General features: G+C 43.6%; 1 protein-coding gene across 1 annotated transcript in view; it reads right to left on the reverse strand.

Moving 5' to 3' along the window:
* USP43 (ubiquitin specific peptidase 43) overlaps positions 1–13,566 on the reverse strand; it is a 523,315-nt gene that overhangs the window by 66,324 nt on the left and 443,425 nt on the right. The window contains exon 8 of the mRNA XM_030208099.1: positions 7,334–7,445. Within this exon, the coding sequence (XP_030063959.1) occupies positions 7,334–7,445 (112 nt within the window). The remainder of the gene's footprint in view (positions 1–7,333; positions 7,446–13,566) is intronic.

Consider the following 13,566-nt stretch of genomic DNA (forward strand, 5'->3'; position numbering starts at 1 on the left):
GTGTCATTATCTTCACCTGCTGCTGAATGCCACTTTGGAAGCATCCACAAGGACGTCTGGGACACGCAAAAGAGAAGGTGGAAGAAGGATACTTAGGTTCCATTGGTCACCTTCTTCATTCCCATTCATCTATTACGCAACATATGATTGGCCCATTCAAAATACCAAACGAAAACAGAAGAACAATATAACCCTATGATATCATGGATTAATGCGCTAACTGGTTACCGCTTCCATGCTCACTCTCCATCCATGGTCTGCTCCCTTCCAAAATCATTTTAAAAGGTAAATACCATACGCCTAGTGCACAGATGAGACGGATAACTCACAGTCTCATCGGGCCTTCCCTCGCTCTATCTGTCCCGCCCTCCGCTGACGCAACTTCCTATTTCCACAAGGGCGGGACAGACAGAGCGAGAGAAGGTCCGATGAGATGGTCCATATTTCTTTTACGTGCAGACGCGAGGCGCTGCGCCTCGCCTCGGATTCCGATATTTTTTTTAAAGGTAGGGAGCTGGTTGCACGGAGGAGGGTAGGCACTGGATCGGGAGGGGGGTGTCGATGCACCGAGGGGGTGTCATTGTGCTGCACCCAGGGGGGGGGGTGCAATGGCGAACCGCCCCGGGTGGCAGCCCCCCTTGCTACGCCACTGTATCTATCTATCTATCTATCTATCTATCTATCTATCTATCTATCTATCTATCTACCTGTCTATCTTGCCTGATATTCAAAGTTATTTATCTGGGTAGCATGTGCTTCTACCAGATTAATTAGTGCTGACCAAGGTCATCCCCACGTAACGCTGCTGAAAAGCACTGCAGAGTTCCCCAGTACTCTCAGGATAGTGCTGGGTGATCCATGGATAGTCCAGTGAGTTATGCATTTGGCAGTGATATTCAGTCTGCTAACAGGATAACTATCCACATTAAGTTAGGACAGCAAAAAGGCTCCTAAATTTTTCTGGTTAACTATATGGATATAAAGCTGAATAATCAACAATATTCACACAGTGTTGGGAATCACCACCAAATCTGGCTATTCAGTGCCAATGCAGAATATCCCGATTTAATTCAGCTGAGGTGCCTAGCTTAAAAACAAAAAAAGCTGATCACCCTGGCTGAATACTGACTCAATAGTTAGATAGATAAAGAGATAGAGATAGATAAATAGATAGAAGGGTAGATACGGATAAATATATATGTATAGAGAGAGATACCAGTACAGATAGATAATCCCCACCAAAGTGGAGGAACAGAAGAACCGCTACAAAGAGATCCAGAGAAGTGGAAAAGAATAGGGTTGTTGATGAGTCTTCCAAAAATAAACATGGTTAGTCATAAGTAGGTAACATCAAAGATATATATTTGTCAAATCATCACTGAGACTTGACATGGAGCCATGTTTCAGCTTAACCGTCTGCTTCAGGAGTCAGTGCAGATTAATGAAATACTTTGCCTTGAATAATAAAAGCAGTAGAATGAAAGAATGCTTTGTATGCTACCTTTATAGTTGAACTAGAGATTATGTATCTCTTTCGCTCTCCATGTCAAGTCTCAGTGATGATTTGACAAATAAATATCTTTGACGTTGCCTACTTATGACTAACTGTGTTTATTGCTGGAAGACTTATCAACAACCCTACTCTTCTCCACTTCTTTGAGATAGATAGCTACATAGATAAAGACAGAGGGATAGAAAGTACATACAGATACAGATAGAAAGAAGGTAGAGAGAGATATAGATAGAAGGTTTGAGATAGATAGCTATATAGATATGGATACAGATAGAGAGACAGAGAGAAAGATGGGTAGGGATAGTTAAACAGCTAGATATAGATACATATCTAGATACGAATGAGTAGCCTAGCCATTAGAGCAGTGGACTGAGCACCATGAAAGCCAGGGTTTAAATCCCACTGATGCTCCTTCTAACCTTGGCCAAGTAATTTAACTCTATTGCCTCAAGTACAAAATTAGATTATAATTCCTGTGGGGACAGGACAAATATCTACAGGACCTAAATGTAACTAACCTTGAGCCACTACTGAAAATGCATGAACTAAATCTTAATAAACAAATATATATTTACCAGGCAATTACCCTGCAGTTTTAGTATTCAGAAAAGTACTTAACCAAAACACCTCAAGGCTACTTTGGTTTTGGATACAATAATCAATCTTCATTTTCTTCAGGAATTTAATTTTTGGGTCCCTCATGATTCTTTCATTATGATTTAATAAGGCATAATTTAATTAAAATGTCATCTACTTTGAATGAGCATGAAAGGAGATTAACATGCATAAAAATCAAATGTAACATTTAATATTCATCTTTTGTCCCACTGGGTGTTTTTAATAAGTCAATCACAAGTTTGGAATCCAGCTATCTTAGTGATTTTATTTGAATCAGCATGACTGATAAAACAATGTTTTTCTTAATTTGCTTTTCTGAATTGTAAATCCAGAGCTATAGTTTCCATATTGGTCACTGCATCTCAAAAAAGATATAACAGAATTAGAAAAGGTACAGAGAAGGGCAACGAAAATGAAAAAGGGGATGAGATGACCTCCCTATGAGGAAAGGTTAAAAAGGCTAGGACTCTTCAACTGAGTGGAGGTTTGATGGATGTCTATAAAGTACTGAGTGCAGTGGAAATGGTAGATGTGACTCATTTGATTACTCTTTCCAAAAATACAAGGATTAGGAGGCATACAATGAAGCTACTAAGTAGTAAATTTAGAACAAATCAGAGAAAATATTTCTTCACTCAATGTGCAATTAAACTCTGGAATTCGTTTCCAGAGAATGTGGTAAAAGCAGTTAGCTTAGTAGAGTTTACAAAAGGTTTGGATAATTTTCTAAAAGCAAAAGTCCACAAACCATTATTAGATGGATTTGTGAAAATCCACTACTTTTTTCTAGGATAAGCAGCATAAGGGAAAATTATGTAAGTTACCTGATAATTTTCTTTCCTTTAGTAGCAGCAGATAAATCCAGAAACCTGTGGGTTGTGTCCATCTATCAGCAGGTGGAGATAGAGAGCAATGTTTTGGCCTGTGCCTTATAGGACGTGACACTCCCTGGCCAGTCAGTATTACTCATACCAAAGCAGAAGGAGAAGACCAAAGTCCACATTTCAAGGAACCTCTCGTCAAAGAAATGCAAAGCACCAGGAATGCAAAAGCCCAAATCCTAAATAGGAGAAAACACCCAAAGAGACCCCACGTCCCAGAAAACCTTGCAGCAACTCGTCAAGAAAGAGAAATTAACAGCAGAATCAGGAAAACTGAAAATGGTGGGATCCCGGATTCATCTGCTGCTACTAAAGGAAAGAAAATTATCAGGTAATTTACATAATTTTTCCTTCCTTAGCATGAGCAGAAGATGAATCCAGAAACCTGTGGGATGTAGCAAAGCAGTATCTAAACAGGGGTGAGTAGGGCAGATTACTACTACTTATCATTTCTATAGTGCTACAAAGCATACGCAGCGCTGTACACCATACACAAAAGACAGTCCCTGCTCAAAGAGCTTACAATCTAGATAAGACAGGTAAACAGACAGAACAATTAAGGGTAGGGAAAAGAGGTAAGGATAAAGACAGGTAAAGAGACAGAATAATTAAGGGTAGGGAATAAAGAGGTGAGGATAAAGGATAGGGCAAGTGAGTTAGGAGTCAAATGCAGTGGTAGACAGGTGGGTTTTGAGCTTGGACTTGAAACGGCCAAAGACGGGGCTAGACGTATAGACTCGGGAAGTCTATTCCAGGCATGAGGTGCAGCGAGATAAAAGGAACGGAGTCTTGAATTAGCAGTAGAGGAGAAAGGGACAGATAAGAGAGATTCATCTACAGAACGGAGTACTTGAGAGGGGGCGTAGGAGGAGACAAGAGTGGAGAGGTACTGGGGAGTGGCAGAGTGAATGCACTTATAGGTCAATAGGAGAAGTTTGAATTGAACACGGAAACGGATAGGGTGCCAGTGAAGTGACTTAAGGAGACGGCTAATGTGGGCATAGCGATTTTGGCGGAAAATGAGTCGTGCAGCAGAGTTTTGGATTGATTGAAGAGGAGAGAGATGGCTAAGAGGGAGGCCGGTGAGAAGTAGGTTACAATAATCAAGACGAGAGGTGATAAGAGTGTGGATAAGGGTTCTGGTAGAGTGCTCAGAGATGTAGGGACGGATTTTGTGCATGTTATAGAGAAAGAAATGACAGGTTTTGGCAATCTGCTGAATGTGGGCAGAAAAGGAGAGAGAGGAGTCAAAGATGACCCCAAGATGCAAGCTAAGTCGCGAGGACCGCAGATCCAAAGACAGAACTCCGTATCATGGACCATAAATCCAACTACCAGGTGTTACTGCAAGCAATTACCATGACTTTCTCCCTTCCCAATAGTCCTTTTATAGCAGGGGTGTCCAGCGTCAGCCCTCACCTTGTTGAGTTTTCAGGATCTGCACAATGAATATGCATGAAATCTATTTGCATATGATAAATGCAATGCATGCAAACAGATATCATGTATATTCACTGGGAAATCCTGAAAACATGGCTGGGTTGTGGCCCACAAGGACCGAGGTTGGACACCCCTGTTTTACAGCAACCCCAGCTCCCAGCTAATCTAGGGTACAGAGGACTTGATTTGGGAATTAAATCGAGAACCATCCCCATGGCAGCATGCAGACCTGCCCATGAACCACTGGGCCAGCACAGTAATAGTGAGAAACCAGATATCTAATGTCACTGCAGAAATTTAATCTATAGATTCTGAAAACAAAAGAGTGAGCTGCTTTCAGAGCATGTATTTTGTGTAAGAGAACCGTCAGGTAGCCTGACTTGCAGGAGCTGTCCAGCGACTTAACAGCACTGCACTGCAATCCAGTAATGTTAATGCTGTTCTTTCTATTGTACATCATCACCACAGGTATCAGAATGTACTCGGAGGGAGGAAAATTGAAGAGCCAGAACTGGGTAAAATCTCTCCCCAGAAATTGGCCGCTCCAGGCTGCTATAATATTTTGGAACACTTAATAATATGACTTCAATCAGCAGTAGGAAAGTCCCAACAGAGCTGACATTACTCCCCCTTCCCACTAAAGTCATAAATACATACCAGCACGCAGCAAGTGTAATAAAAACTCAAGCCTGCTACATATTCTTCTATTCTTACTTATTAAAAATGGCATTTTTATTACACTAGCTGGTTAAGAGCAAAAAAGGAGACAAATGGCTTTTTGTGTTGATACTGATCCATACAGTGCCCTGCAAATGAATCTCTTTCGAATCCCCATTTGTACAATCTCCATTTTGTAAAAGCAGCTGGAATGGTGTGTTGGCTTGACACTGAGCTATTGGCAATCCCAACAGGTCCTGATATGCCTATTAAAGGAAGCCTTGAGCTGCAGCATATCACTGTGGGGATCTTTTACTAAAGAGCGGTAAAGTTTTGCAGCTACCACATGGTAATTACCCAAATTACTGTAAGGACATAGTGAAGCATCTGTGTTAACTGTTGGGGGAATTCCCAGCATCCTCCCATGCAGCTAATATAGAGAAAATACACCCAGAACGTGTTAGCTGCACTGCAAAAAAATGCAGATGCACTTTGGGGGTAAGTCTATTAAGCAGGTACTAACATTTATGGGCTTATTAATTATTTATTTGTTTGTTACATTTGTATCCCACATTTTCCCACCTATTTGTAGGCTCAATGTGGCTTACATAGCAGGGGCGTAGCCAGACTTCGGCGGGAGGGGGGTCCAGAGCCAGAGGTGAGGGAGCACATTTTAGCACCCCCCAGCGCCGCTGACCCCCCCGCCATTGTCAACACCCCCCGCAATTGCCGACCCCCCGCCGCCGCCGCCACCACCACCAACTTTGACCCCTCCCTGCCGACGACCCTCTCGACCCCCCTCCCGCCGCCAACCCTCCCCCGCCGTCGCCTACCTTGGCAGGAGGGGGACCCCAACCCCCGCCAGCCAAGGTCCTCTTCTTCCTTCGTTCTGTTTCTGAGTCTGACCAACGTGCAGGACGTCAGACTCAGAGAAACAGAATGAAGCCTTGTGATCTGCAGGGCTTCATTCTGTTTCTGTGAAGTCTGATGTCCTGCACGTTGTACGTGAGGGACGTCAGACTCAGAAACAGAACGAAGGAATAAGAAGTACTCGGCTGGCGGGGGTTGGGGTCCCCCGCCGGCAAAGGTAGGCGACGGCGGGTTGACGGCGGTGGGGGGGGTCGAGAGGGTCGTCGGCAGGGGGGTCCAGGGCCAAATCTACAGGGGCCCAGGCCCCCGTGGCCCCACGTAGCTACGCCCCTGTTACATAGTACCGGAGAGGCCTTTGCAGGCTCCGGTTTAAAGAGTTACAGGCGCAAATGTCAGGGGCATTGCAAAAAGTTATCTGCCGGATTCTGCGCAGAAATCCAGGTGTATTCTATATCAACGCGCATAACTTAATAGGCTTATCAAGCTGATCAACATTGATAACAGCACTTAACATGCAATAAATAGCCCTAATTGGCAATAATTAGAACTTACGCACACAACTCGCTAAGCATATTCTGTAATGAACTGTGCCTAAATTCCAATGCGCGCTGTTCAAAAGGGGAATGGCTATGGGCGTTCCCAAATTTACATTCGTAGTTATGGAATATGGCCCAGTGTGAGTAAATCTACATGCAGGGATTTACGCCACATTTTTGTTGGTAGAAATGGAGGCGCATAGTCTTAGACACTGGGGTATTAACTAAGCGTATTCTAGATACTGCACCAAAATCTAGGTGCTGCTTATAGAATATGCTTAGCCAGAAATGTTTATCGCACGGATTAATGAGACACCTTATATAGAATCTTGCCCTATATGTGCAATTATGGAATACTGCCTGAGCACACCTAGCTTGTGAACCAGCATTTACACTTGGTTTCCATGCCCAACTCAGGGTGCCAGACTTACGCCTGCTGAAACTTGCTGTAACTCCCAGTGCCGAAGTTAGGCGTAGAGACCCCTTTTTCAATAAAACTGAATGCAACTTTTTGGAATGCCCCTAACCCACTCATACCCCTCCCATGGTCCTGCCCACTGTTGAGTTGCAGCACACTATGAGATTTAGGCACCCAGCATTATAGAATAGCGAACAGCTAGATGTGTGCACAAATCCTAATTTGCGCCAATTAATCTCAATTGGTTGTTAGCATCTTGGAAGCATGTCCAAATCTGGGCACTGTATATAGAATGTGGGGTTAAGCTTCCAAATTAACTAGGCTTTGAAAACATGCCAACCCATAGGAATTGTAGCTCATGTTTTCCTACTATACCCCTCTGCAGATGTGTCCGACTGACCTGCACCTGTGCCTCGCTCCTCATCAGGTAACGCATTTTGCTGAGGATACACTGTTGTAGCTGCTCCCAGGAGATAGCTCTGTCTTCTCTCATCAGCAAGGGAGGACCAAACCTGCAAAGCCATACAATATGTTATGTACAGTCAGGTATCTATCAACCAAAATCACAATATCTGCACTAGACTAGTACAGACTGCAGCTGAAAGATGTCATCTGGGAGTCTAATAGCCAGTGCGTTTTTTCTAGCAAAAAAGGTGCCGGTATTCAAATTCCAGGCCATCCTTCAGGGGTGGGGTGATCACTGAGGGACCTACCCAATGTGTTTTTTCTAGTGAAAAAGGTGCCGGTACTCAAATGCCAGGGCCACCCTTTGGGGTGGGGTGATCACTGAGGGACACACCCTACAATAGCCAGGCCCCCTGCAACCAGTCACAGAATCTGTGGCAAGGCAGAATTGGTGTGTAGAGTCTGAGCTCTTTCATTAGAACTTGGGGACCATGGGTCAATTTTAGCAGACAATGAAAAAGGTGCCGGTACTCAGTACCCCCAAGTAACCCCACAAAAAAAGCCCTGGACCTACCCCACAATAGCCAGGCCCCCTACAACCAGTCACAGAATCTATGACAAGGCAGAATTGGTGTGTAGAACCTGAGCTCTTTCATTAAAACTTGGGGACCATGGGTCAATTTTAGCAGACAATGGAAAAGGTGCCAGTACTCAGTACCCCCAAGTACCCCCTCAAATAGCTGTGAGTCAAAAAGCAGACGAAGGCCATCTAGCCCGTTCAGTACACTGCTAAAGATACATCCAAGTACTCTACCGTCCAAATAAACTGCTAAAAATGTTTAGTACATCCTTGAACAACTCCTGTGCCTTCATTCTATGACTTGCCCCTAGATTCTAGCATTCCGCGTATTCTGTATCAACGCACGTAACATCATTGGCCTAGCAAGTCAATTAGCATTATTACAGCACTTAACAAGCAATAACGAGCACTAATTGACACTAATTAGAATTTACACGCACACCTCCCTAAGCGTATTCTGTAACACACTGCACCTAAATTTTAATTGCAAAATTTACACACGTTGTTATAGAATATGGCCCTTTGCACTTAAATCTATGTGCCGGGATTTACACCACGTTTTCATTGGTATAAATGGATGCACATAGTTTTTAGGCGCTAGGATATCGACTAAGCATATTCTATACACTCTGCCTAAATCTAGGCACCGCTTATAGAATATGCATAGGTGGAAATGTTTTCTGCATGGATTTTTTAAGTGCCATATATAGAATTTAGCCCTTGATGCCTAGCACTTACGTGCTAAGTGCACACGCAAGTTATAGAATATTAGCATGCATGTGACTGTTACAGTTACACATGTACCATCAGTGCTAATTGGGTGCTAAGTGGTATTGTATAACTTGAGCACACAACTTTTAGTGGAGGAGTGGCCTAGTGGTTAGAGCACCAGTCTTGTAGTCCAGAGGTGGCCGGTTGAAATCCCACTGCTGCTCCTTGTGATCTTGGGCAAGTCACTTAACCCTCCATTACCTCAGGTACAAAATTAGATTGTGAGCTTTCCTGGGACAGAGAAATATCCAGTGTACCTGAATGTAACGCACCTTGAGCTACTACTGAAAAAGGTGTGAGCAAAATCCAAATAAATAAATAAACTTCCTTTAACTTACAAACGCAAGGGACATGCCCAGGTGGAGGCGCATGGGTGTTTCCAAAATTTGCACACATATCTTACAGAATACTGTAAGTTACACACTAAAATCCCACATTTAGGCACCCGCATTCATGACTGCTATTGACATTGCATAACTGGGCACATCTAAATATAGGCACATAGATTTGATTTGATTTATTAGGATTTAGTTAATTACCTTTCATCATGAGAAAGCTAATGATGTACAAAATTTTAACAAAATGAGAAAATAGCAAAAGAATGCCAAAATCTGATCGGACATCGAAAAAGAGAAGAGAGAGGACGAGAATAGAGAGAGGACAGGAAAATAGATGACAGACCAGAGGGCTGGTGGATTCCACGGGAGGTGTCTAGGCCTTAGTGGATAGAGAAGGTCTTTTCAAAAAAGTGTTTTAAATTTAGGATAGGAGCATTCTAGATGAATGGGAGCAGGGAGGGAATTCCATAAGGAGGGAGCAAGCCAAAAGACAGCAATGCCAAGATATCATTATAGAATTAGCACTCAGAACACTGCATCTAGGCACTAAATTTGTGATATTTATAGTTATAGAAATGCCCCCCTTGGTCTTTAAGCAAAGGCTTTACTTATCCACCCACTCAGAGCTCTAGTCGGTACCACTGGAACCTTCTCAACTCTACTAGAACGATTTTCAGGCTATCCTCCAAACTGGTTAAGATGTTCCCGGGAAGAATTTGAGAACTGTCATTGGTCAGAACGCATCCTGGAACTAGCATTCTACTGTATGGAAGGCAAACACAAAAGCACAGCATTGGCAATCCTGTTTGGAAACAGATTCTCTCCCTAACTGATAAAAGTCACCAGCAAGCAAAACATCCCTTGCTGTTAATCTCTTATTTATTTGATGTGATTTCAGTGGAGATAAAACCCCTGCATTCTGACACACTGATATGTTCTCAACTTACAGGTGCAAGCAAATGTGTAGCACACACTTAAATAGCAGGTGTACCTTTAGGCAGTTTAAAGTTAGCTGCCTATCTTTGATTACAGATGTACCCAGTTAACTTTAAACTGGCTAAAAATAGGATATTCAATGTTGGTCACTAGAAATGGCCTGGCATTGAATATCCGGACTGAATGCCGACCGTGGGGGTTAGCCAGGCTCTCTCCCGCGGTCTGCATATCGGCCCCATTGTGTGCTCTAATTAAGGTCCACAAAAACGGCCTGCTAAATCCAGTATGCTTGCTGCATTTTTTTTTTCATTAAAGTGGTCTCTGTGATATCAGAGATTTCCATTTGATTTACACCTCCTCCAGCATGAGGAAATCAGAGCAGATGTATGGAGCCATAACTAAAGCCGCCCACATGTGCATGTAAATCACTACTAGGCCATGTTTTATGATAGGATTGTGAATTAAATTCCTATTGCAGTCTGTAATTATGGGGTAGGATATGTGGCAAGGGTTTAATTTAAAGTGCAAATAGAACTATAAAATTCAGCTAAACTCTTGGAAAGTGTGGGGAGGGCCTTCATTAAAACACATTTCCCCCCTGCTTTCTATTCAGTCTTCACGATGCAAATGGAATCAGTGACTAAAGCAGAAAAACTGGGCACCCATATTCCAAAGAAAAAGTGCTTGATGAAGCCCAAACCTGGACCATGAGTTTTATTCTAAAATAAATCTGGTGGTAAAGTGTATGCTTTGGTTCAATGAATGCTTTTATTTTGGAAACATGGAATACCCAGTTTTTTTTTAAAATATATATATTGTCTTCGCTTGATGCCATATCTCAAGACCCTTTAAGCTATAAGTAGGGCCACCACGTCAACATGGAACAGGAAATCCTTCCTTTGGTAAGAGCAGTCAAACAGCGATCCTGAGGGACAGGTTTGTGCCATCTGCCGTGAACAAAAGTGGAAGTGTTTTAAAGTAAATTATACTCCATAAAAAGCAGTATATTACAAGCCATTTCTCACCTGATAAAGTTTTATGAGACGCTTCTAGCGTATTGCAGAACGGTGGTTAATGGGATTTGTTTAGTGCAATATGGATTGTTACGAGTCCACCGTGGCCTGCTGGCCAATCAGATTCGCAACAGGAAGAGCCCCCCACCCCAGAGATAGCAGCATTAAAACAGAAGACTGGTACTTTTGGAATATAAATAAGCTCCTTGAAGAAAGGAAATGTGGCACAGCAAGAAGACCTAACAAAGAATCTTGCAAAAACCAAAAATAGAAGAGCTGACCAGAGCTAGTCTTTAGGTCTCAGTGGAGCCTCAGGACCTTCTGTTTCACCTCTAGAGAGGCTTTAACCATCGAGTAGTCAATTACCATTCAACAATACCTACTCTATTGAGTATTAATGATACAACCCTAAAGCCCAGCTGTTCTTTCCAACTGAAAATAAAATTGCTTTAACATAGTAACAGAATATAATGGCAGATAAAGACCTACGGAGTCTTTAAATACGATTATAACAGTTTACTTGTTTGTCTGCTGTAGTAGAGATGCATCAAAAATATAAAATATCCCATCGCTGGCATCCAATTTGTATTCAGGAAAGAATGGGATAAACACAGGTTCTCCGAGGATAACGAAGATATTGTTTGAATAGGCAACTAGATGGGCTGCATGGATTTTTTTTCCCCCAATCATGTTTTATGTTATGTTCTTGGCTGAAAATTCTTATAACATTAGACACCTAGAACTGAGATGCCAAAATTTGGGTTTGCTATTTATCTGTCTATATTTAGGGGCCCTTTTACAAAGGGCTTGCTGTGCACCATCGGGATTGCCACGCACCAATTTGGAACTACCTCTGGGCTACCACAGGAGCCCAGCAGGAGTTCCCACCCCCAGCACATGCCACTTCCGGTGCTACAAAAATATTTTGTATTTTTGTAGTGCCGGGGCTTACCTGGCGGTAATTGGGCAGCGCTGCACACTGCCCAGTTACCACTGGGTTAGCACAAGAGCCCCTATCTTCACCTAAATAAGTGGTGGTAAGGGCTCCTGCCTGAGATGGCCGCACGCCTAGGGTTACCATATGTCCGGATTTACCCGGACATGTCCTCTTCTGGAGGACATGTCCAGGCAACCGGGCGGGTTTTGCCAATCTGCCCGTTTGTCCGGATTTCTGGACAAACGGGCAGGCTGGTGGGCGGGCCGTTAGGACGGCCCACCCGCCAGCCTGCCTGTTTGTCCAGAAATCCGGACAAACGGGCAGATTGCTAGCCTCCCCTCCCCTTAGTTACTACTGCCCTGGTGGTCTAGTAACCTCTTCCGCCTTTGGGGCAGGAAAGAGTCCCCTCTTTCCTGCCCGGAGCGCTGCCCTGCATGCATCCTTCCTGTTGGTGATCTCGGCGCCGATTCAAAATGGCCGCCGAGAGTTGACGTGACCTCGCGAGACTTCAACTCTCGGCAGCCATTTTGAATCGGCGCCGAGATCACCAACAGGAAGGATACAAGCAGGGCAGCGCTCCAGGCAGGAAAGAGGGGGCTCTTTCCTGCCCCGAAGAGGTCACTAGACCACCAGGGCAGTAGTAAGGTAAGGGGAGGGGGGTGACGGGGTGTGTGACAGGGGGGAGGGGAAAATGTGACAGGGGGCGGAGCGAGGGCATGAAAGGGGTGGGCGGGTGGGGTGTGTGGTGGGGCGGGACATGTGTCCTCCTTTTTGGGGGACAAAATATGGTAACCCTACACACGCCAATCCCTGTGATTAGTGCAGGGCAATTTCCTTTTTCTTTAAAAAAGGGGACCTCGGTGCGTGTTAAAAACACGCGGCAACACTATTGCAAGCCCCCTTTTACCGCAGCTTGGTAAAAGGGACCTTTAGAAATCAAAGAGGTCTGTTTGCTGAAGATTTTCTCCCGTTTTGGGTTTATGGAAAAATGCATAGTTAACAGGATCCTAACTTATTTGCCCCAACTTGCCCCTATCCGTTCCCCATATTTAGGTTCTCAGCCCTTGTCAATTTTCAAAGATGCCAGTTTGGATTCCTAACTCCCAAAGTTTAAGTCAACTAAATCCTTCACAAGTTGACCCCTTCATGACCTTTCTTTCCTCCCATTCATTTCTTACAATCGCATGCCTGGAGACTATCAATATGATCGTTCCTAGTATTGATTCTGGTTCTGTCCCTAGAGACTAGCAATATGATGCATACCATTCCTGAGGAATATACTCCTCTGTGTACTTTATACGTTTTGGAGTGACGATCGTGCGGATATTCTATCCGTTTGCTGACCTATCTAGGAACATTATTGGATGACAATTTTCTAGACACCTGATGCAGGCTGGTAGGGCCGAAACACGATTCGTGTCGGGTCACTCTTTTAGTTTCCAATAAAGTGAATTTTGAACACCAGCTGCGAGAGGTTCCATTGCTCTACTCCTTTCTTGTTTGGTACTATTCCTGTATCATTTATGGTCAGGTTATGGTGCCATTATTAGTGTAGGACCCAGTCATCTTGTAGCAGGAGATCCCTCAAGTCACAATGCTATAGTCTTGTTACTCTCAGTCAAAAGGATTTCCTACTCATATTCAGTCAAACCT

Source organism: Microcaecilia unicolor, chromosome 6, assembly GCF_901765095.1.
Source record: "Microcaecilia unicolor chromosome 6, aMicUni1.1, whole genome shotgun sequence".
Taxonomy (NCBI): domain Eukaryota; kingdom Metazoa; phylum Chordata; class Amphibia; order Gymnophiona; family Siphonopidae; genus Microcaecilia; species Microcaecilia unicolor.